This window comes from Gallinula chloropus, assembly GCF_964237585.1.
Source record: "Gallinula chloropus genome assembly, chromosome: 1".
Taxonomy (NCBI): Eukaryota; Metazoa; Chordata; class Aves; order Gruiformes; family Rallidae; genus Gallinula; species Gallinula chloropus.
Genome location: NC_140085.1, coordinates 183,225,542 through 183,251,646, shown reverse-complemented (window position 1 = coordinate 183,251,646; position 26,105 = coordinate 183,225,542). Strand labels below are relative to the sequence as shown.

The window sequence follows — 26,105 nt, the reverse complement described above, 5'->3', positions numbered from 1 at the left end:
GGAGGTGATGCAGAGAGGACGTAAGTGGAACAGAGAAGATTTGGGATGAAGCAACAACAGTCCAAGTGCTGATGTCAGTAACAAACATCAGTCTCACAGAAACACAATCTCAGGCTTTGCTGCTTGTGTGTCACGCACAGAGCAGAATTACGCCGAAACAGCATGACTGCACATGAAAGTATGTTTGGTACCGTATTTATAACCAATTTTGGAAACACAGGGCTGCTGCCTTCTGGGTTTGGGGTTTTTTTTTAAATTTCCTTGAAACAGGAGACTCAATTTGAGCACAATGTTGACTTCCAACAGTGCAGCATCAGAACCCCAAAGCCACAGAACATCTGATTAGCAAATATCCACCTTCCTGGGAAAAAATGGTGTCTGTAGGACTTGGAGCAGAGAGAGCAAAACCAGGCACTCAGCATTTCCCTCCAAATGAACCCCCAAAAGACAGCAGTAAAATCAGTCAGCTCAATGCTCCGTACATAATGCTTCATCTGATTGTCCAAGGTCTATTTGATCCTACAAATGCAGCCCATTAATATTAAAACACGATGGCACAGATGACAAAATTGTAGCTACAATAACAAACAGGAGCACAGCATGCAGGTAAAGCAGGCTGCATCACCTGGCTAAGGCAGCAAGAAGCAGCCCAGTAAAACTAGACTAGATTTACTAGAACTAAAACTGACATAACCTTTCCTCACACATATTTCTAACAACAGCCACAAAGAAGAATGCTTTGAAGTGCATCAACTGAAAATTGAGAGGAACAAGACAAGAGTGACTAGAGAGTTACAATTTTTCATACCATGTCATTTTTATATTATGATTTTTGGCCATACTGGAGCTGTTCCATCCACAACAGAGAAACAACGGTTACTGACTCATAACCATGTAGTTATTTCTCCATCACTTCTCAACCAGATCAGCTCTTTCAGGCCGGTTTGCATCATCTTTCCCTGTGCTTTGGAACACATGCACTTCTCAGGTGTTTCTGTCAGCCTCAGCCCTTGCTGGAAATGCAGAGACACAACCTCCTCCATTTCTCATTCTTGTGCCCACCTGGTCTTTTCCTTTTTATTATTCCCATCAGTGTTCCACTATGCTCTGAAGAGTCCCACCTTCCTTCCCAGAGCAAGCAATCATTCATTGCTGAATTAAGTTATGGTGCCTTAACTACGTGCAAATCCCACTTGGCTCATTTCACGTTTTAGCTATCAATGACTGGGGAAGTGCTGCTTTTAATGAAGCATCAGTAGGAGGAAAAGGCATTGAATAAATGGGAACTAGGGGCCAAGAAACAAAAGCAAAAGTTACTATTTACGAAAGTAGCACCCGAGACCAGCAATTCCAGTTCCCTCTCAACCCTGCTCCAAATTTTCACTACGCAGAGTAGGACTTCATTTGTAAGGTGTGGGGACGCCACCCCTTGCCACCCATGGAAGGGACCCGTCTCCTTCACAGCACTGTCACTCCTCCTCTTCTTCTCGCCAGCCCTGACAATCAGTCAACCCCCACATAAGATGCACTAAACCAGCAGAAAGTTAACAGAAAAAACAACAGATTTAAGCCAGTCTCGTGGTTTTACCCCAGTCTATTTTGGCGCCCAACGTGGGGCTCGAGGAATTTGAGATAAGGACTAAGTGGTTGAGGGAGTGGGCAGGACAGCCAGCTCTGCAGAGCACCACAAGCAGAGCCAGAGCAAGTGTTAAGACTGGGCAACAGCATCATCAAGGCTGGGAGCAAAGCGGGAAAGGGGAGAAAATGGGGAGTACAAGATGTCCTGCATTTACTGACAACAACCTGTTCAATCAGCTGACTGGCACACAAAACTTCACCCTGTAAGAAACTGTGGAAGCTACTGCTGCTTCCCAGGAGTTAGATAAACTACAGTTAGCAAGAGGACAGTCTCTGTATAGCAGCATTACTTATAGAGGCTGAGTGGCAAGCCACAGGAAATCTAATCTGTCTTTTTTTGGTCCCACGCAAACTAATTGACACCGTGGTTAAAAACATGTCAAGATAAACAAGGTGTTATCACCTGGACAGCCCCCAGCAATGGTAGGATGTGAGAAAGCACTGAATCAACCCGTGCCCTTGAAAGCGTGGTCAAGTTGCCTACCCTGACTGCAGAAACTCTTAGTGCTGCAGCTGCACAAGGGAGGAAAAGGTGAAAATTCCTGGTAAAATTTAAGGTGGGCATTCTGCAAAACACAATTGCTACCTTACAGCAGAGAGGGCTTCAGATGAAGCCCTCTGTGCTCTTTTCCCCAGGAGCCCTACCCACTCTTGCTGGTAGCTTTCTATATGCACAGCCACGTAGTTGGAGAAGTAGGTACTACACTGAAGCTGGTGCCTTAAACATAAAAAAGACTCCCATTTAGGGAATGTGAAGTGTGATCTGCAGCTGGCTGGGAGTTTTCAAGCTTATCAGGGCAAATTCTGTTCAGTTTTAGTCCTGATATTCTGTATTCAACAATCCACCTCCAGCTCAAAGGGGGTGAAGTACCGTCTCATTAACCAGACAATCACCAATCCTTTAAGTAAGTCACCAAAGAACTTTAACCCCTGGGTCCAGCTTTATCAAACAGGAGTGTTTATCAGTAACCTGTTTCTAAAGCAACATTATTCACACTATCTTTTACAAATTTTATATCGCTTTTTAAAGCTTTTAAGCAGCACTTCAGGTCAACAGGTCACCTCCAATGCACTCCCCTTTCACATGAAAGGAGTTTTGCCATGTTTAATTAATGCTCAGTAACCGATTAATGTTACTAGATGCAGCCACAGAATAAATTTTACTAATTAAGTGAAGTTCTGCATTTCATCTGAAACTTCTTCTGCGATTGCTGGAGAGGCCCCATTTGATTAGCACAAAAAGGAAGAAAAGTGATTACAGCCTGAAGTCTGTCAGGGTCAAATGGCTACTGGGACTGGAATGAAGAGTTAAGACTTAGATTTGACTCAGTCCCCTCTCACACTACCCAGTGCAAATTCTGTGAACTGAGCGGGGCTTTGCAGGGTGTTTCACCCATCTGGAAGCTCCTTTTATAGACAAATCAGGCACAATTCCTTGTTAGCTGGTCTTTATTTGGGTATGGTGAAACTACAGAACACACAGGTGCTTCCCAGCTTCCTGATCTTTCCATCAACTCTGTCCCAACAACATGTTTAACCAGACTTTGGTTTCCATTAGAAGATTAAATGAAAGACCTAAATCCTTAAATGAGGGGAAGAACTTATCCAGGGGGTTTGGGTGTACTCCACTGACAACAGAGGGAGTCCCTGAGAAGCAGCTTTACTCTCAGCAGTTCACAATATTTTTAAGACTTTTTATTTTATTTTTTACTTGTTTATATCTCTATACTTCACAATTATTTCCTAATCAATTTTCAGGTTTTAGTTATTTGTCTCCAGTAAGTTTTAATGCAAAGTTTATCACTGAACTATGTATTGTCAGTGCCTAACTACCTCATCAGTGTGCTTCATGTTCATTTTGGGTTTTTTAGTGGGTTTTTTTTTTCCAATATATAATCAACTCTACCCCAAATTATTGAATCAGCCAATACAATAGATGACATTAAGAAATGTTCTTCAATAACATCCTAGAAGGTGGCTGTGATTTGACAAGGCAAAACAAAGCTGATTGAGAACTGACAGCTTTGGAATGGAAGTTGACAGCTTTGGAATGCAAATGCAAGGTCTGGATCCCCATGAGCTACTTCCACTCCTCTTTCCCATGAAGGAACTGCATGCCCAGACAGTAGACACTCGCTTTCAATTTTCTTTTCAGAAGCTTCATGTGAAAATTAGTATTCATTTCTGAAACAATTCAGGTCTGCCAAAACAAAATATATTTCACAGTCTAAATTTAAATAGTATTTACCATGAAAAACCAGTCAGATTAAGGACTGTGTTTTAATTTCATATATATCAGTCACATTATTTAAATTACAATCTTATTAGGGCTTGTTTTTAGGAAATTTATAAAGAAAAACATTCATAACTGCAGTGTTAATCGTTTCATTCATATAGGAATACTGTCAGATCTGCTTTTGAGTCCTTAGAGGAAATATACATTTAATACAACTGTATCCAATACTGTACCCATCTCCAGTGTATTGCCATCAAGCTTTGTGAGGATCTCCCTTTATCTAAACATATAGTACGCAGAGGCAGGGGAAATCTAGTGATTATAGATACTACAGATACTTAATAATCTGAAATCAAGCATCTCTAATGGGAGAAACTGGTTTCCTATCAAGAGCTATCTGAAGTTCTAGCAAAAGAGGAGTTCAGATCTCTTCAGTCAGAGAAGGAAAGCCAAGCCACCACAGCCTGGGTATGCATCTTAAACTTGTGTTGCTTTAAGTGATGCTGCAAGTCCATTCTCTTTGCAGCTCTGCAATAATCTGTTCTTCTTGCAAAGCCTCTGGAGAGGCGAGGCAAACTCAGACATTATTTCAGGAAAATCAAGACTCTGATTTTCAACCCCTCCACTCCCAAACCTGCTCTTCACCAGATGGTTTTACATTAACAGGGTTTCTCAGCAAAGGTCCAAGGAGCTACTTCACTACAAGATAAAAAACCCATCACGATATCCTTCCTAGCAATTGACACAGAGGCACGTGAAGAGACATCAAACTTCTGAGAGGCCCACCACATGTCTTCCCCAGAAATTACAGGAAGGTGTGGGGAGAGATGAAAAATCATGCTCAAGAAGCACATTACAGCAAGAAAAACAGTTGACAGGCATGATAAGCCACTTGTGGTGGTAACTTCTTTTCAAAATAGCAGCAGAGTCAAGCTAAATTAAAAAGTGAAACAAATGTAAAGACAACCCAGGGATTCCAGCAATGTCCATTTTCTTTTTTCCACTTCTTAAATTTTAACCATAAAGGTGAAAGACCTTCTACACTGAGATAGTGACTAATGCTAATGGTATGTTCAAAAATACTACACAGACACTACAGGTAACACTCTGCAAATAGGGAAACTACTGACACAGTTATTGCTTAGTAGCTCTCAAACCAATCACCAGTTGAATACTGAAGAGAGAAAATGAACCATGGTCAGCAGAACTGTTCCTATTTGCCAAGCCTGTCAGATTACTGTTTTTAAATGGCCCCTTTTTTCTTTTTTGTTTTTTTTTTTAATGAATTTTGAAACAGTCTACAAGCAGAACTACATTTTTATTTAGCCATTTTGTTTAAACTACTCAGGATGACCCCATGGAGACTGCTGCTACACAGCTTGCAGTAGGCTCTTGCACCACTTTCTTCAGCAGTTTCTCTGCGCAGGACTCATACATAACAACTTGCAATTCTTTTTGTAATGAAAATGAAAAGCTCTGAGTAACTAAGGAGGTAATACTCAGTACATTAAAGCCTTGACCACACAAATACTCTATGTCACTACAAGCCAGCATTCTACCAAAAGACACTATCCCAAACTTCTTGTTCAACCAGTTCCATCCTCCCTACCGTCCCTAAGTCCTCTTGTGTCAGCAAAGCTGCAGAACTGGTGCAGGAAACTGTGGTCATCTTGTTGTTTAGTTGGGTGGTTTTTTGGTTGTTAAACCCTTTTGGCAGGGGATGCCTTAGTTCTACATTCAGAGCAGCTCCCCTATCTCGTTCACCTTATGGCAATGGAATTGGTTTTGGTTCATCAAATCAAGGACAGAAACGAGCAGCTGGAGGATGACAAGAGACACCATCTTCCAGCAGTGGTTAAATGAAGTCATGCTTCACCTGTTCCCAGGTTTCTCCTCTAAAGTGGTCAACACACTTTTGAATAGGGTGATATTGCAGAAGATCTTCAAGACAGGCCCCTTCAAGTAAGGCTGCCATAGGGCAGATGGGGATGTAGCTACTGGCTGAACAACAGATACTGGAAGTATAAATAAACAGTCCATCTTCACAGCAGGAGAGGTTATCAGTGAAGTCTCATGCTCTCTGCTGGGCCTGCTGCTGTTTAACATTCACAAGTGACAGGGAAATGTGGCAGGCACTGGGAGAAGGAGGCTGCTAGAAGCATAAAATTAGGCAGTTTTAGGAAAAGTAGACTCACTACAAAAAGATCTCATGACTCTCAATGACTGGATGATAAGATAGCTGTAACAGTCAATGGAGATAAAAGGACAAATTACGAACAGGGGAAAAGGATCTTAACATTACGTTTTAAAAAGGGGCTCTAACATTACCATTATTTAAATGTAAGTTATTTAAATTCAAATATATTTTTAGAGTTAGTGTGAGCAATTCTGGAAATATCCACTCAGGTTCAAGAGTGAAAGCTTAAAGAATCATTAGCAAAATAATAAAACAGAGTTGTTATGCCAGTAAAGTAGCCCATGGATTATCAGTCACCAAATGAAATTATCAGACAGCAGGACTGAAAGCCAAAACCTACAATTATTGTTTTCCCTACAGCCTGAGTGTTCAGCTGTGGAATCAACCACTACAAAATGTGAATGTGGAAAATACCCTTTGCTTCAAAAACCATCTGCACGTGCAGGTCCACAAAGCACTACACAATACAATAATCCTTGCATTTTTTTTCTGAAGATTATCCAAGAAAATGGCATTGTAGGCTCGCCTTCCACATGTATTTTTCCCCAAGGCAATTGCTCTGAGCATCTTCCAGATGGATCTGTGGTTGGCACTGGCAGAGGTGCTAGCAAAACAATCTCTATCTGAAGCGATTCGCACGTGTATTGCCCAGCTCCCCTGTGTAACCCTCCTTCAATGCCACAAACCTCCAAGATTTTCAGGTGAAAGCCAAAGGTCTCAAAGACAAACTGAACTGGTACTAGTTACCCTCCCTTCCCCCCCCAGCACACAACAAACTGCATACCACACACAAATAACAACCCACCTGACGTGAACAATTTGACTGTCGGAAATGAGGATATTATCAGTCAACAACAAAATGTCCTGCCAAAAACCTTGAGGTTGAGAATGATATCAGCAACCTTAAAAACACTACAGAGTGTGAAGACTTTTTCAATAAAGGAAGTACAGATGCATTAAAGGACCATTACATTAACAGACATCACACAGTATTAACACCACCACTTCTACAGTTATTTCCATACATTAAAAAATTGTCACACTCAGGAGCAAAATACCCCACAAGCACTTTCTTCAGAAGCAGTTTTGGGTCACAAAATGCCTCTCACAGTAAAGAGAATTGATATAATTACTAATGTAACAATGAGATTATCACAACACCACATCACACGTTGTAGCAGTTTCATTTCTAATTGATTTACACAGTCCCAGTTCTCAGAACAATTAAGAGCTGTTCCAGGAATTATGCTTCCAAGTACAAGCAGAGACACGATGATGAAGCACCTCTGATATTTTCAGTTAAAGCCAGTAAACTTGGTTTCAAGTCTTGTGTGTTTTTCCAGTCTCTCATTGGAAGTTGGAGAAATTTAGGTACAACGTACCACCACCAATTCTCTTAATCCAGCTAAGAGTGGTAAGTGTGCTGGGAAGCTTTGTAGGCAGCAATTTTTACAAACCAAATACAGTATCAGTATAACAAAGGAATCAACAAATTATGAACTGAACAGGAGAAAAAAAGGTTACAGCAGATAATCTGCAGAAGGTATGGGTGGGTAGCATGTACAGAAAGACCAGTTCTCCAGGAAAAAAAAAAGTAACATTACCTAGAAGATGATACATGTCCTGAAAGCATTAAGAGCAAACTGCTGTATGATATTTTAAACTAAAAAGGACTCCAAATATCTCACAATGTGCTTTGCATAATCTAAAAGAGAAATACAGGGCAAAGAAATTGGAGTTCCAAAAAACCGTGTGCCATGTTTCGTAACAAAATACTGCAACATAAGCATAAAAACTGTTTGATGTGACATTTATCAGCCACCTTTAGAAAATACTGAAATGTGACTAGCACATGACAGAAGAAAGAAAAAAACCCTGAAGTTGTAAAAAACTGACCTGTGTAACAACATTTTGGGCAGAAACCCACCCCTTAAGGAGAGTTTTGATCTTAATTTGAGCCAGTACTTTAGTGCTACTATAATTGAACACCTCATGCTCAGTTACCTCATTCTACACCTAGTATTTGCTCCAGGCAGACAAAACCTGGCTGTCCCGGTGCTGTGCTCAGCTTTCAGAGCAGAAGCTTCTGAGCATTCAGCTGACAGAATTTAACAAGGTGCCTCCCAGGAAACACTTCTGCCTTACAAGCAGTTATTTAGCAATCAGAATACAGTGTAACAGAGGTAGGGAGTAGTCCACTGGAAATCAGATTAACAAGAAAAGATTAAAATATTGGGCTATCGGTTAGCCTTCATTAAAATATATTCCTCCCAGTCTGAAAATAATTGAATTTTGATAGTATCACACAGAACAAGATTAAAAAAAGCCCCACTCAAAACACCTCAAACTTTTCAATAACTGATCTGAAACAGAAAATTGGAAGATTGGATTTTTTTAATCTAACACCCATTTCTTACTTACATTTTAGCAATTTTACAGATCTAGTATTTCAAGATTTCCTAAGTGTATTCCTACTGTTTTCTCTCACCATTTTGCAGCTACCTCTGAGGCAGACCTTACAGTGCTTTCTACTAAAAGGAGTTCTCACCTCCTTACAGCCCCAACTTTTTTCTGCTTGTCACCTCTTCTCCTGAGGGCAGTTTCACCGATTTAGAGCATCAGCTGGCTTCCTTCACTACAAACTCTGTATTTGCATAACCACACCAGAAACAAATATTAGCATGTTGGCATTGCCTTTTCACAGACCTGAGATGGAAAAAATGTAACTACCTGTCAAACACAAGAGTATCCCTCAGTAAATGATGGAGTCGGAAATGCCTTGCAGTAAAACATGTGGCTTGTCCATGGAGTTACTCTAGGATCCTCAAAAAGACTAAAGGAATGTTAATACAATGCAACTTACCTGCTTTAACTTTTCTCTAACACCAAAGGATGTAGCTGAGCTAGCAAAGAAGGGCAAAAACACTAAAAATGGGCAAAAAAAATCAAAACTATGTAAGATCTAAGTGAGTGTGGTAAACTCTAGCTACAGGCACTTGGACCTGACCTGCATCTGCAAGAAGCCTGAGCTAACATTTCCCCTACATTAGGCCTGTATTAGTTTTTGGAAAATAACGTATTCAGTGCCTTTCCTCACAGCCCCAAAAATCATTTGAAGACCGATCAACAAAGGCTAACTCAGGCTCCAGAAAAACAGGCAGAACATTTTCCTCTTAGATATTTAGAGCAAAATGATGTGGAAAATTACTGATTTATAGTGCTTTAAAACACTTTGTTTCCAGTTCACACCATAAAGTCAAGCATAGATGCTTTTCCATGTAAAACCAATGGCCTAATACACAATGTCTAATTATTAGATGTCACAGAAAACAACTGCTGCTTAAATTCACCTCATCCATTCAGGGAACAGCAGAAAGAACAGATGGAAATACTAGCACACTGTCACTGTGAATTATTTGACTAACAAATACAAGATACATGAAGAGCTGCAGTACAGCCAGGTGACAGCACCATCAAGTTTTTGTTGCCAACTCAACCCTCTCATTTTTACCTTCTTTCAATCTTGTTAAAAATTGGGACAGAGCTTGCTTTTTCTTTTTTTCCTTACCTGTCTGAGTCACATAAGCTAACAGAGTAGAGTAACAGAGAGGTCAGTGAATTTAGACAAAATGTGTTTGTGGACAAAAATGCCCGAGTGCTGAAGCACAAAAGCAAGTTAGATCCTGCTCAAGCCCATGGAAATGACTCAAATTGATGTTTAAAACTCAGTGGACTTCTATCTGGATGACTTCCCTGGGATCTAGGTGAGCAAAATTAAACTTTCAGTTTTGAAATCAACAAAACCAGAAAGACCATGGTTGGTTTTTTTTACTGAAATACCACACACCAGAATACCCACTTCACATTTGAGTAGCACTGCTGTAAAAGCTTCCCCCACTATGGGAATCCCTTGTGCTACGCATCTGTGCAGTGAAGGATCCATACTCAGCATCCAATCTTCCCATCTGCAGCGCCTTTGCCCACTCATTCAGGAACCTGAAGCCAAAACTAGGTTTAGAAGCTCCTTGCAAGACCCGTGAGGGCAACCAGCTTCCTCAAAAGAAGGGCTGTACAGAAACCGAGCTGGCAGAGAAGCATGCACTCAACTAAGGACTTCAAAGCAAAGTTGCCCAGCTGAGACATGTGAGTCTTGGGTCTTTATAAAGACAACGGAGACCAAATCCTCCTTTTAAAGTGACAAAATTTAAAGAGTAACGTAGCCTAAAAGAATGTCAAAATTTTGAGGACACTTTTGATACATTTTTTCCCTTTTTTTTGTGCTCAGATACTCCTGAGCATAGGGAGTAGATTTCTTTATGAAAATCCAGACATTTGCATGGCCTCTGCTGCCTCCTCCCTCTGTGCAACACTTGTTCCTTGACCACTTACCTTTTGGTTGTATTTCTACTGGCATATAATGATAAACTGCAACATGTACAGAGAAGAATGTACATGACTATCCCTGAGGTAGTAAATCAGTGACATTACACAACACATGAAGAGCACCTATCAACAGAGCAGTAAAACTGACTTAGCTGACAAGGTGCATTGAATTACCAAACGATCAAAACCTATGTTTTTCCCTTGAAGTCATTCATTATCCTGCTGCTTCCACAAGAAGAATGCGAAATCCATCAGTAACAAACCGCTTTTCTATTCAAGCTCTCTGAATTTTTGTTGTGAGAAACTCTTGGTCATTTGTATACAGCAAAACCAAAATTTCAATGTTTCTGGTGAAAATACTGTGTTTTACATCTTATTTTGAGAAAAAAAAAAAAAAGCCACAAAAAAACTACCCACTTCTGCTCCTAGTTTTACTTCCTGACATTTAAGGGAAATTAATATAGCTTCTACAGGTTTGTTTGGTTTTTGAGTGAGTTGGCCTTTTTGGAAGAAATTTCACTGAAACACATTCCTACAGAATCTTTACATTTTGCTTTCCAACCAAAAAGCATTTCAAACCTTTTCTTCAAATCCTACAATGAAATTGTGTTATCTCTTTTAGCAATTCCAAAATAGAAGCTCATCGATCAATGATTTTAAAAGGCATCATACTAGTTTTAGAACTTGATCATGTTGTGAACATAGCATAGGATTTAACTGAAGTATTTCAACACTGATTTACCGAAGATCCATGCAACTGTGTTGAACTCTGTACTGTTTATTTTCTATGGCTTGAGCAAATGCAGTAAGGTTGGGACGACTTCGGAAGCTTTCCTCTCCCTCCAAGGAATTTTAAACTGCCAGGCTTACAGAAGGCCCCCCAAAACTTATTTTTTTTGGAGCTCTTGAACTCCATAGTGTTAAAAGGTCACACATTACATGAAAAAGTTGAGTCAAAGAATCACAAGGATGGAAAAGACCTTTAAGATCATCAAGTCCAACTGCTCCTGTCCTATGCTAAACCGTATCCCTAAGTACCTCATCTACCCTTTTTTTAAACACATCCAGGGATGGTGACTCAACCCCCTCCCTGAGCAGCCTGTTCCAGGCCCTGACAACTCTTTCAGTGAAAAATATTTTCCTAATATCTAAGCTGAACCTGCCCTGGTGCAGCTTTGTGCCATTTCCCTTTGTCCTATCTCCTGTCACCCAGCTGAAGAGACCATCGCCTACTTCTCTACAACCTTCTGTCAGGTAGTTGTAGGCAGTGATAAGGTCTCCCCTCAGCCTCCTCTTCTCATTTTACAGCTTCTCCTATTATTTGCACTAGAAAAACAAACCTGAACTCCAGCTCAGCCGACTCTGGTAACACTACCTTTCTTGTACTTTCTACTTTGATCATTTCCCACCATCAGCTCGGGGCGCAGTACCGAAGCTTAGTACACTCTGTGTAGAGGTGGAGTACAACCTGCCTCTCGCAGGCACGAAGACCTCAGCTATACCTACGTGCATGGCCTTGAGCACAGTTATAGCAAAACCAACCAGAAGTGTGTTTTGATTGACAGGTTTGTGCAGGAAGGACAGTGCAGATGCACAGCACAGTCAGACAGATTAAACAAACTGCTTCCAACTCTAGTTTTACAGAACCTGCAAGACCTTTCTCCCTCCCACCTGAATCCGAAAATCCTTTTTAAGAAAGGCTGAGGGACTGAAACAAAGGGTTCACTTTAAGAAAAAAAAACCAAAAAGCTCTAAAAGGATTATCTTAAAAGTAGTGAAATTTCCATGCCAATAAAATCATGGCTACCACAAATTTCTGGTTTACTTTAATAAGGAAAACTTGTCTGCTTCAGGAAATTTAGAGAATACAAAGACAACTTAAAACCAAGCTGACCTTGATATTTAATCACATTGCTTCTGGGAAGGAAAAGTACTATTTTCACACCAATTCACTCTGAGGTATATACATTTAAGTTGTTCTGTGCATCTATACACTCCTTTTCTTTGTTGCTATTTCAGAGGAAGCCACACAAAGAATGCATGGAAGTAGCTGTCACATTTAAAGGAGTTACTTGGTTTTGGATGTAATATTTCACTGCTGTCTGTGCTTCCACTGCAGAGAAAACACTGCATTTCTGCTTGTGGTTAGTGTGATACCTGTTACAGGCAGCTCCACTGACTTCACTACAAATATACAGACACAAAACTTGCATAGAAACCAAGGTAAATACATTAAGTTTTACTGCCCAACATGTGCTCACAAGTACAGCAAAGCAGCAGACGGAAGCCTTGCATACAATCTTCCCTGTTTAAGAATAGCTCACACAAGGCACCTCAGCCCAGATGCAACAATCCATCAGCAGGAGTTCTGCTATGTAAACTTATTTTCTTGAAATTAAGTATCTAACAAGTTCCTAATCTGTTGGTCAGTGGGCATCTTCTACAGCTATTCTGAAACACACACACTGATGATTAAGCCACAGCAAAACCAAGACAGGTTTTACCATGTACTTCCACTGAAATAAGAGGTGGCAGATTAAGGCACTTCTGAAGGTAGACCTATAAAAAACAATCTCAAAGAAACTGAACTTATCTCTCCAGTACCCAGTTCTCTATTCTTTCTGTTTTAACTGCGGGCGACATGAGGTATCTGCAGCATATTTGTCTGTGATTTTCTAACTCTCTCGATTGCTTGACATGAATCTTTAGGCTGTAACATGACGAGAAAAAAGGAAACCAATACCAATAATGAAGACAGTCAGCCCAAAGTCAATAAGAAAACTCAGGGCATCTTCAATGGAGTCCAGATTGGATACTTGCCTTAAAAAGCTGTCATCCTGCATCACCCCTACTCACCTCGCAGTGAACCCAGACTATACACAGTATGTCTGTACTACTGCTCACTTTAATCCTACTTTGTGGAATAAATGATCAGGTTTACATGGCTCTTTATTATGTTATAAATCTCACTTTTTCAAATTGTTTACGTGAATTACAGTGCAGTGGACCAGAAGCACAGATCTCACTCTTCAGCTTTGCCAAGGCTTTTAAACTTCATGATGTTTAACCAACACGAAGTTAGTAACTGGCCAAGAACTGGAACAATAAAGGTTTGAAAGCCTCGAAGTTGAACACTCTGCCACAACACTTAGGGCACAGTTTCACAACTGGCTTCAATTACTTTAAGTGCCTCAGTTACACATCTGTGTTTCCTGTTCCATCCCTTGCTTCAGCATTAGCACAGCTAGGAGCATGGAAATAACTTATTTGTTGGGATTATTTTAAAACCACAAAGTTCTCCTTGTTCAGCTGAGTGCATACATACACACAGCACAAGGGAAGAAGCAGACAGAGGCCTGAAGGAGCAGCAGTAGGATTACTCTGAGTATCAGCCCACATTTAAACTGTTTAAGTCCCTCACAGAAACTATCAGAATCAAAGAATCATAGAATCAAAGACTGTTTTAGTTTGGAAGGGACATTAAAGTTCCAACCCCCCTGCCATGGGCAGGGACACCTCTCACTAGACCAGGATGCTCAAGGCCCCATCCAACTCAGCCTCAAAAACCTCCAGGGAGGGGTTATTCACTACCTCCCTCAGCAACCTGTTCCAGTGCCTCACCATCCTTGCAGTGAAGAATTTTTTTCCTAATATCCAATCTAAATCTACCCACTTCCAATTTAAAACCACTGCCCCTCATCCTATCACTACAAACAGTCCTTACAGTCCTTCTCCAGCTTTCCTGTAAGATGGTACTGGAAGGCGACTTTAAGATGTCCCTGGAGCCTTCTCTTCTTCCAGGCTGAACAACTCCAACTCTCTCAGTCTGTCTTCATAGGAGAGGTGCTCCAGCCCTCTGATCATCTTTGTGACCCTCCTCTGGAGTCATTCCAACAGTTCCATGTCCTTCTTATGTTTGGTACTCCAGAACTGAACACAGTACTTCGGGTGGGGTCTCATGAGAGTGGACTTTGCACTTGTCCCTGTTAAACTTCAAAAGATTTGCCTGGGCCGACCCCTCTAGCTTGTCCAGGTCCCTCTGGATGACATCCCGTCCCACTGGTGTGTCAACTGTGCCACTCTGGTGACATCTGCAAACCCTCTGAGGGTGCACTCGAACCCACTATGCCCTTGATGAAGCTATTAAACAACACTGGTCCCAGGATGGATCCTTGAGGGACACCACTCGTCACCCCTCTCCATCTGGACATCGAGCCATTGACCACTACCCTCTGGATGCAACCATACAGCCAATTTCTTATCCACTGAACAATCCACCCATGAAATCCATATTCCTTCAACTTAGAGAAAAGGATATTGGGGGGGACAGTGTCAAAGGCCTTGCAGAAATCCAGATAGAGGACATCCATAGCTCTTCCCGTTTCTACTGTCACTCCATTGTAGAAAGCCACTAGGCTGGTCAGGTGGGACCCAACCTTGGTGAAGCCATGCTGGCTGTCTCAAATCACCTCCCTATCTTATATGTGTCAACATTTTTCTTTTTTTCATAAACCAACATTTTTTCTTTTTTTCTTTCAAAGATGATGTAATTGCTAACTACCAAAACTTAGAGATAATGACTGTCAGTCCTACAGTTTCTTCCTCAGATTTGAAGGTCTGTCAAGACAAAAAAGGTAACACACCACTGAACCACTAACCAACCACAGAGAGGAGCTGAGAAAGTCTGCTAAAACCTACGTACTGTAAGGGGTGTGCCTGACAGCATGTGCTGCACACTAGTAGTAGCTGGATCTCAAGCTACCACCACCACTGGCAATACTTACAGGAGCTAAACTCCACTGCACTGACAGCTCACTGAGAAATTCAGGGAAAAGCTTCTCTTCTCAAGGTACTGCTTTTTTCTGAGGCTAAACACCTTTTTTTTTTGAGAAATCCCTCATAATGAAAGCACTTGCTCAAAGCGTGAGACATGGGTTCCAGCCTCCCATCTACTACCAGGGTCAAACCAGCGTTTCCCAAATGCCTTGCCTCTTCCAGGAAGATTATTAACGCAGGTTCAAGTGAAAACAGTTCATTTGTGGCAACTGTTCTTTCCACCAACCTTCAGAAGCTTAGCAGATGGAAAAATGGCTTGTCTTTTTAACATACACATACACATTTTTTGCACTTGAGAGCCTCACTCCACTCCTCCTGAGATTTCAGCAGAAAATTTTAAAATACCATGTGAGAAGCTTGTTCCTTGTCTCTTCTCCAAAGCTTTGACATTTCCTTTCTTATACTGTACACATTAGCTGACTGTCACACCAAATATACAACTGCTAAATGTGGTCAACAGTGTCATTAAAAGGTTTGTAACACTCCAGGATGTGGGCTGGAGCAGTTGGGGGGTAGCGAGGTCAGCTGAAGTACTTGTAATAGCTGTTTACCACTGATGCTATGATATGCTAAAAAGTCATTTAAGTGATCTTACCAAGCAGAATGTAAAGACCTTATTTGCTGACTTACAAATTTTAAAAGTAGTAGTTCTTCAGATTAATCAAGTCAAAGTTCTGCTTTCTGGCAGCAGTTCTCCCCTGACAAGCATTTTCATGTCAGTATTTATCTATACTAATTAGCTAATCAACTCTTAACAACTCTTACAAAACTTTCATTGCCCCTAACTTCTTACACTTGAAAGAAATCAAATTAATACCAGAATGTTAAAATCCTCTTGTACAAAGTCAGAGGCCTCTGTTTGACCTAAAATGCAAGAGGCTTCAAGCACCTGACATGGCAGCTGCAAATTACTTGGCATGTAAGTGAAATACATCCCCATGAATTAGGGGGGTGAACGCCAGTAACCCTGACATGGGACCAGCCTACCTCAATCCTGGCCAGAGAAGACACAGTGGGTGGGTGAAAAATTAAACTAAAAATCTGAAAAATAAAAAGCAACTGTCTTAAACCTAAACACATTAGAAAAGTCTTTCTACAAGTTCTGTTCCCCTGACCCATTTCATCCTGTATGTTTGGAATAGGTTCCAAAATAATTCATGAAGCATCATCTATTTCCTTCCTACCATTCCCAGTATTTGCTTACTATAGCAGTTTTGGTTTTGGGTTTTTTTTTTTCCCATAAAACAGTCATATTTTGTACTTGCAAACAGATTTTTAGTCATGGCACACTTGGCAAATCTCTGCCAACTCCAATTAAACTTTGAATTTCTAATCCTATGATTTAGAAAGTATAAGTTCAAGTACAGCCAGAATTTGCCAAAGTTGTTAGGGAAACCCATATAACTTATTTCCTGCATAAAAGATGGAGTGAAATTTCAAATACTGACATGTCAATCATGTCTGCAGAGTGACTGAATAAATGCATATTCTTTAAAAGGTCAGGTATTTTGTAGTACGGCATCCCTCTTCCTGTCTGACATTTTAGAAGTTCATTAGAAATTCATCCTACCCATTTAAAATGACGTGGTTAAGATGGTTCACTAATCTCTTTTTTTTTTTCATTTTCCTTCCCTCTGAATAATCTCAATGTCCATTTTTCAAGATTTTCATCTTGATGAACCTTTAAGTTGTTTTTGCAGCCCATCCCTTTTAAAAGCCTCAATCTGTAGATTAAAGCTGGAAAAATTCTGTGCTATCTCATCTCCCATTTGTCTATTCTAAGATCAGATACACTTAATGTTGTAATCACACACTTCTAATGCACGACGCCATGCCGCCTCTTCTCCAGGGAACATGCTACAATATACATAAAGAAGTTTAATTAATCTATAAAGTATGACTCTAAACATCACCTCAGGATGCATCTGGATATGTGTTACAAACTGTCACCTCTCCATATCACTGTTCCTAAAAGATAACTGTACAATACCTATCACATATTCCATAGGATCTCTGAGAAATACTGTACTACAAAGCAGCAGAAAAGTTTTCAATCATCTTTCCATAATTTCATAAAATCACAGACTAGTTTGAAAGGATCTCAAAGATCATCTCGTTCCAACCACTCTGCTGTGGACAAGGACACCCTCGACTAGACCAGGCTGCTGAAAGCTCCATCCAACCTGGCCTTGAACACTGCCAGGGAGGGGGCAGCCACAGCTTCTCTGGGCAGCCTGTGCCATGGGCCTCACCATCCTCACAGGGAAGAATGTCTTCCTAATATCTAATCTGAATCTACCTTCTTTCAGATTAAGGCCGTTACCCCTTGTCCTATTGCTCCATGCACTTGCAAATGGCCCCTCTCCACCTTTCCTGTAGGCCCTTCAAGCTATAAGGTCTCCCTGGAGCCTTCTCCAGGCTGAACAAGCCCAAGTCTCTCAGCTTGTCTTCACAGAAGAGATGCTGCAGTCCTCTGATCATCTTTGTGGCCCTTCTCTGGACTTCCTCCAACAACTCCATATCTTTCTTGTACTGGGGACCCCAAAGCTGGATGCAGTACGCCAGGTGGGGTCTCAAGAGGAGAACAGAGGGGCAGAATCACCTCCCTTGACTTGCAGATCACACTGCTTTTGATGCAGCCCAGGATATGGTTGGCTTTCTGGACTACAATTGCGTGTTGCTACCTTGCCAAAGAGCTCATCAAACTACTCCAAAGATGAAACATAAATGGTGATTTTGTTCTTTGTGCAAAGTAATTTCTCCCTTAAAGTGAGGCCATTCAGAGGTGTAGACACTTAAAGCAGCAGTGCCTAACACATCCATACACTCTGTTTGTAACTACAGAAAGCAAAGAATTTAAAAGTCAGGCTGCAGGGAGGGATAATAAGTGTGGCATTTCTTACCTGCCACTTCTGAATATATCAGAGGAAGCTGGGGCCGCTATTTTAAATGTATTGGAGAAGGTATTATTAACGTGTCCATTTGTTATCTGATTGCTGCTTGTTCATCTGGATATCTTTATAATTATGTTATCAGAAAAAGTTACTGTGTACAAGAAAACATTTGAGAATGTAAGCAAAAACTGCTGCTGGGACTTTCCATGACTTACACAAAAAATGTAACTCAAGAACCTCCATGCAAATATTTATCAGTCATCTGTTAGTGACCTAACACACTGCTCTAACCACTCATGTGTATTTACAATGCAAATAACCAATCTGCATATTCCATTATACCATTTACATAATGCCAGGTGAGATTTAGATGTTCTTTACCATTAACTGGACCTCTGAGACAACAAAGCTTCTACTACTGTTAGACACTGCATATTCCCATTAGGGTTATCACAACAATTGCTTTCAAACTTGCAGTATTGTGCCCTAGAAAAGTTAATCCCGTATTTCCCATCTTTGTCTCAAATTCTGTGGTAAACAAACCAAATAATGCCACGAACAAGCCCTACAATGTAAACAGAGGGTACATCTAGTATTTGCTGAAATAAAATACTCCAAAAATGTCTTTAGAACTTGCATGATGAAGCCCAGGACACAGTTCTGCACTCTTCTTCATCTCTGTACACGGGAAGCTTTTCCCAAAACCCTGCTCCAAAAAAACTTTTACATAAGATCAACAGGGAGCAAGAAAATGAAAGATAATTTTTCTTGTTCTCTCAAGAGGGTCCTGCATTAAATTGAGTTATTTAGAAAACCTCAAGTAGACTTGTAAGTATTTTGCAAGATTATATTATGCTAAAGGACACTGCGACTGCGCAGTCTTAACAACAGCACTTTAGATCCAAAATTCCACTGTGAAGGAGAGGGTTCCAGCCAAGAAAGCAACTTAATGTACTTCTTTGCCTCTCGGTTGCTTAAAAATTATCAATCAATATATGTTGTTTTGCCTTTCTGCTTATATCAGCTTTTACATACTATTCCTTAAATAAAAACAAGTTCTCTGTGGTCCATGTCTCTTTGCAATGTTAGATATATAAAGGACAACACAGGAAGCCGCAAGGAAGAGGATTCCTATAACTCACCAAGTGGTTCAAAGAAACAGCTTACACAGGCACATATGACAGAAGTGTTTCAGAACCAGAATTCAACTACAAGTGGCATTTCTTAAAGTACAGTATATTCATTGCATGATTTTTTAAGGACAAGAAACCAATGTTGAGCTCCAGTTATTTAAACAGACTGCAACAACAAAACACCTTTGCTATACTTGTATTTGGGTACATGAAAAACAGAATTCTAGCAGCATGAATTTATACAAAAGGAGAGAAATTGTTTCTTCTTTCTGCAAGCAGGAAAGGAGCAGTTGTGTTTCCTATGTAGGAAATCAAAACAACACTAAAGAGAAGCAAGGGAATGAAGAACCCTCATTTTATTCTGAGCTTCCGTTTCCCTTTGTGAGCAATTACAGACAGAGAAATTATTTTAACTTAGAGAACCTAACAGACTCATAGCCCAAATACTGTAGCTTTTATATATATATATTTGAAAGATTTTTAGCAGGTATGTATTGGAACAGAGGTAATAAAAACTAACCAGAAAAACTGGGTCTAAAAGGTCAAACTTTCAGTGGAAAATTTTCACTGTTTTCTTTTAACTTTTAATTTGTGTGTGTAGTTTCATTTGCATTAAGCTATCACCCTTCCTGATATGGAGAAATTTTTAAATGGCTACGAAGGATTAGCCTGGTTAGGTAAAAATGGACTGTTACCCTAATGCTCTTTTAAAGACTTGCCCATTATGCTGGGAAATTTTTAAGGGGGGAAAATAAAAGGGTATTTTCAGTGTGCTAACTACTTCACCCTGTCTCTGTAGCAGGACAGTATCATTGCATTTTAAAGTGGCAGTAAGCACTTCCCAGAAGCAGGCTTACAGGATGGGAGGAATGTCTGAGCAGGCAGCTCCTAAAAGGCAGCTGAGAAGGTCGAAGTTCCCAGCCCTGATTTCTCTGGACCTGCTTCCCCATAGACTTACAGAGTTCTATCAAGTGAAGTCTTTTAATAGATCCCTTACTTGTTACCTACATTTTTACTGCATTCAGTAGTTGCTGTAATTACCCTGCTATCATGCTCAGGAAAGGGTTCTACATGCAAGGACTTCAAACTGTCTTTAACAATTAAGATGAGGAAGCAAAGGAACTCTTACACAGAGGAAAGCTAAAGCACAAAGTCATATAAAACTTTGCCAAGGCTGGAAGAGAAAATCTGTGGCACAGCCAGAACCAGACTTCCTGGCTTCCAGCCCTACCCCTCAATAATAAATTCCTTCCTGGACATGCACACACTCAAAGAGAAACTCTAGTACATATATTAAAATGATTCAGAAGTCATTACTAACCTGAAAACGATTGGATAAATAATAAATAACACTTAGGGCAAAGAAAATACTGTCCTGCCAGGGTTTGTCTTCACTGCAACAGGTAGCACAAGTCCTTTTGCATACGCATGCTTAACTGAAGTGAGAACAAATGACAGAGTCATGCCTCTGCAAGTAGTAACACTGGTTTAGCTGCGCATGGTGCCACATGCATCTCTGAGAACCTTCACTTAACAATCCATACTCCGGCTTTGGAAGTACCATAACAATTTATTACCACGTCGGCAATGCTGATTTCTTCCTCTGAAGTAAGACCTTTTAGTAGCAGCATCAGTGCCAGACTCAATGTGCTATGCACAACAAGTTCAAAATTTGTTTCATGTTTGACTACAACTTCTGTTTGATTCCAGCACTGAAGACAAGGATTTTACACCAGAGTAAGCAAAAGAACTCCAAAGGCTGGAAAAGCCTTCCAACGCTTGTTTTATTTCAGTGAAATACTTTTTCAACTTTGAACTTGAATTTAACTCTACTTAAGAGTGCCTGGCCCTGTGTCCTGAGTGACAGCAAGTCTTCACCTCTATGATGCATGGGGGCAAGAGGAAGCAGCAGTTGTTGGTGGCAGTGTCAAACAGCATGCTGGTAGGGTTTTAAGGACTTTTCATCCTGACCCCCTGTTCAATGCTGGAATAGATGTGCCACCCAAGTCTAAGATCACTCAAAGTTGTAAAGAGTCCTAGATATCTAAAGTCAGCTATCTAAACTCACAGAAGGAGAGCTAAGAGATAACCAGCTGAAGGAGCATATGAAATCTATTCACTGCTGAAGTGAGAGATGATTTCAATCACCTCATCAGCTCTTCGCTTTAAGGAGCCCACGCTAACTCTGCCTTCAATGCCTCTTCAAGAGCCACAGGAAGCCTGTTGACAGAAATACAAGTCTTTGCTCATGTACCACTACCAACAAATGACATTCCCGTCTCTGATGCAGAAAGGCAGACAGACTTGCTACACGTGCATCTCCCTAAAGTGGCAGCATCGCTTCCTTTGGAGGAAACAAAAGTCCCCTCAGTGTACAGGACCCTCCCTGCAGCTGCTTCCTCCTGCCTACTGCTCCTCCCCATCCCAAAGGAAAATTTGCCCCCAGTGAAGGAACATAAGCAAAGTCATTACCATGTCAACTCTTCCTCCACAATAACTGATAATTATTTATTTTCCTTACATTTTTGAAGCTTTGGGACTTCCTGAAGGCTTTTCCAAATCCCATGCACACAGCCCAACATCTTGAAACATGATCCAATGAAAGAAAAACGTGATGAAGTTCCCTCCCTGCTTGTGCTGAGCCTGCCCTTGTTTCCAGCAGCTTGCAGTGCACTAACTCAGGTTCTTCAGCTCAGTAAAGCCCACACAAATCAAAATGCTGATTGGTAACTATCAGCCACATTAACTTAAAAAAAATATATGCAATTCACCTTCACCATTCACACTGAGTCAGACTGCCCACTCACTGAAAAATGATCTGGAGTAAAAATGTGTTCAAATTTTCTTCTGCACAACTTAGTGCTATTTCTCAAAGTGTGCAAATATCACTTCACTCTTGAATTAGCCTCAGTTACGCATATTGCTTGTTCTACATTAAAAAGGTTCAAAGGCAAGCCTCAAAGATAACACAAGGCCCTGAAATACAGCTATGAGTAATAGTGTCCATGGATGAACTGAAGGCTGAGGAAGTACCTTCATGATTGCTCCAAAACACATTTATCATGGGCAAAACAGGCAGGGCCTCTGGACAGACTTGCAACCTTTCTCTGTGCACCCACACCTTCACCCAAATGGAAAACCAAGTACTGACAGATGCACGACCTACTCATTTCATTTCTCTCTCTAAGCATGAAATATTGCTTGAGGTTTTGACATGCGACATCTAATTTCAGTACTTCAGTGATTTTCATTCCAGTAAGTGAGCTTGCCCCAGACAGTTTTCCTGTGCAAACAAAGCCAGAGCAGGAAAACAGCTCAGAGCTCCCGAGACCTGATGCAGAGCTCAGGGACTTGCAGGAAAAGTCCCCTTTCACCATGCAAGGCTGCCAAGAATCGAAACAAAATTCAAGCACGTGTGACGACTGCTTTCGTGAAGAAAGTCAGGTAAGGCAACTTAATGCTAAAGTAGAAGTTAAATCAGACTCCCACAAGACTCAGCCAAGTTCACATTTTCCATTCTTGCTGATTTAGAAGGGGGAAATTTGCTACGCTTAACAGTTAAGTATGAATTTCAAACATAGTCAACAAGGTTTCTTGTGGTTATATCCTATCAAAGTGAAACTGCTTGATTTCACCTCTAAAATCAAGGTAACAGAAGACACCCATCAAGAAAACTTGAAATAAAAGACGACCCATTTTTGCATGTTTCTGAATTTTGTCTGATATACCTTACATTAAGAAACTATGCCAAAAGTCTGTGAAGTCCTATTATTTATTCTCCTTTACAGCAGACTAGAAAGGTTTTGCCCAGAGCCTTGTGCAGGTACAACTGATTAAAATCTAGTATCAAAAGAACCATGCCACCCAGCCAGATATGAAGAGATTTGTTATTCTAAGGATTAGAAATAGACTGGTTTTGATGCCAGAAGTGAGTCTATCCAAGCTGTTGTTAAAAAAATGAGTGTCTAAACTGAGATTTATCTCATATATGCCCCTAAAGGCAATACGAGCTGCTTTTCTATATTTACTTAACGATTTAATTAGCTACAACATGTTTTCATTTCATTAACCAGTGACTAATGGGAATATTTTGTGCATGTGTGATAACCGTCCCCCTTTAAGACATCAGAAACAATTGCATAGTGCAGTGTTTATTTTGGTATATCACTTCTGTGCCGACATACTGAACACAGTGCTTTTTGGACCAAACATTTTTTTTAAATAAATTGAAGCTTACTTTATTTAAAAAACAAACAAACAAAAAAGAAACTTCTGATTAGAAATCGGGCTCAGGGTACATTTTCTAGTACGGAACATACTATAAGTCTCTCACGCCACCGCAACACAAGCTACAGTCCCAGCAGAAGCATTATCTCAGTCCTGGGAACAGCCAAAAACAACTCACGTGTTTGCAATCTTTATGCCTCTCTCTTATCAGTAATTATTTGGTGAAATTGTTTAGAGCCTATCTGTTTTATTTTGTCCATGCTGAGGTTTGTCGTGGTGTACTGAGGGAATCAGACCTACTCAGCTGATCTCTGGCGCCTAGCATGTTACCACAAGCAAACGTATCTGTCAAAAAAAGTGTAACTAATGCAACCCTACACAAAATCTAAAATCACACAATTACTCCCATCTCCACAGAAAACCAGGAATTTTATGGCGCAAGAATTCTTCAGACACTGAAAAGTTGGCTCAGAACTGAAGGATTTAGCAATGAAGCTTTTGGACTCGGAAAGCCTTGAGAAAGAACTTTCCAGGAAGCAGGGAAAGAGTTAACAGGAGGCTGCAGCTGCAGCAGCTGGGCTGGTGACCATTTCCATGCCAGTAAACTATAGTCCCAGCAGAAGCATTATCAGATTAAGGGCAAGGCAAACAAACTGAATTGAAACCTTTCTTCATCTAGTCCGACCTCCTGTGATGTCATGCTACAAATCGCCCGAGTTCTTTTCTCTCGCCTGCAGAAGGAGCCGGGCGGGCGAGAGGAGGGCTGCGCTCTGCAGGAACAAACACGCTCTGGAATTTTGTTTCTGCCCTCACAAGCAGTTTGCTTCCCGCGCCGTGGGGCGGGCGGGCGAGCGATCGAGCAAGCCCTCTGAGGAGCCAGAGCCGGGGCTCATTTTACAGAAAGCAAGCTAAGGGAGAAATGCCAGTGCTGACACTTCATGGCATGGAGGAAATCGTTTTCAAAAGCCTATGCCTGCAGTAGATTTGGACGGATGAGACACTGCCATCGTGATCCGTGGCTGAGAGTAAGGCAGAAAGTTCTACGACGGCTTCATTGAACGGCTTCATTGAATCAAGGGAGAAAATGGAACTTAACAAGCTCTGGGATGACCTCATCTGCCACAAATGATATGTTTTTCGACTTCTGAGGACTGGCGATGTGATTACAAATAGCACTTGAAAGAGAAGAGCGGTCTCCTGGTGATTACTGCTGGAGATGTGCTCCCCTGCTACAGAGCTTGTGGTTCTTCCCTGAAGCTTTACAGTGCAACTAACTTCCCAAAGCACACAGTTCAAATACATCTGCAAGTTCTTTCTTCTGGGATTTTAAGAAAGTTCCAATAAAAATACCAGAGAAACCTCCAAATCACAGGAATTTTAAGTATACCATTATAATGGTAAGCTCTAATTGCTCCACCGAGGACTCCTTTAAATATACTTTGTACGGGTGTATCTTTAGTCTGGTGTTTGTTCTTGGCCTCATAGCAAACTGTGTCGCTATCTACATTTTTACTTGTACCTTAAAAGTGCGAAACGAGACGACAACTTACATGCTTAATTTAGCAATATCGGACCTGCTTTTTGTGTTTACCTTACCCTTCAGGATTTATTACTTTGTGTCCAGAAACTGGCCGTTTGGAGACATTCTCTGCAAGATTTCTGTCACCCTCTTTTACACGAATATGTACGGGAGCATCTTCTTTCTGACTTGCATCAGCATAGATCGCTTTTTAGCTATAGTGCACCCCTTTCGATCCAAGACCCTCCGAACCAAAAGGAACGCCAAAGTCGTCTGCGCTGCAGTCTGGATAACCGTGTTAGCGGGCAGCACACCAGCCAGCTTTTTCCGGTCTACCAACCGTCGTAACAACACAGAACAAAGAACCTGCTTTGAAAACTTTTCGGAGGACACGTGGAAAACCTACCTATCCCGGATTGTTATCTTCATAGAAATCGTGGGGTTTTTTATTCCCCTCATCTTGAACGTCACCTGCTCCACTATGGTCTTACGGACTTTGAATAAGCCACTTACATTAAGTCGGAATAAATTGAGCAAGGAAAAGGTACTCAAAATGATCTTTGTTCATCTGCTGATATTCTGCTTCTGCTTTGTGCCTTATAACATTACCTTAATACTTTACTCCCTAATGAGAACACAGACCTGGGTTAATTGCTCGGTGGTAACTGCAGTCAGGACTATGTACCCCATCACTCTGTGCATCGCAGTTTCCAACTGCTGCTTTGACCCTATAGTCTATTACTTTACATCGGACACAATTCAAAATTCCATAAAAAAGAGCCGGTCCACTAGACTACGGGACAGCAGGTTCTCTGAAAGGCCAGTTTCAGAAAACTTCATTCAACACAGCCTTCAGACCATAAAAATGAAAATATTTGACAGTGACTCTACAATATAACCTGTATTAAAAGACTACTGGGACTAAACTAGACTGCGAAGCCTGCACATTTCTTCAGCTGTGGAAATATATTCTGATATGTAAATGTTACGCTTATTTCACATCAGTAAAGTTTATAATAGGACTGTAAAAGTCTTAAGTGTA

At 40.8% G+C, this 26,105-nt stretch overlaps 2 protein-coding genes across 2 annotated transcripts in view; one reads left to right on the top strand and one right to left on the bottom strand.

Annotated features, from left to right (window-relative positions):
- The window catches only part of RB1 (RB transcriptional corepressor 1), an 82,080-nt gene that overhangs the window by 8,430 nt on the left and 47,545 nt on the right, over positions 1-26,105 (bottom strand). The window lies entirely within an intron of this gene.
- On the top strand, positions 24,772-26,093 carry LPAR6 (lysophosphatidic acid receptor 6). Its single transcript, XM_084274805.1, has one exon. The coding sequence runs from the start codon at positions 24,939-24,941 to the stop codon at positions 25,959-25,961; it is 1,023 nt and encodes a 340-aa protein (XP_084130931.1). The 5' UTR covers positions 24,772-24,938; the 3' UTR covers positions 25,962-26,093.

Coding starts and splice junctions, on each gene's coding strand:
- LPAR6 (XM_084274805.1), top strand. CDS start 24,939: ATGGTAAGCTCTAATTGCTCCACCGAGGACTCCTTTAAATATACTTTG.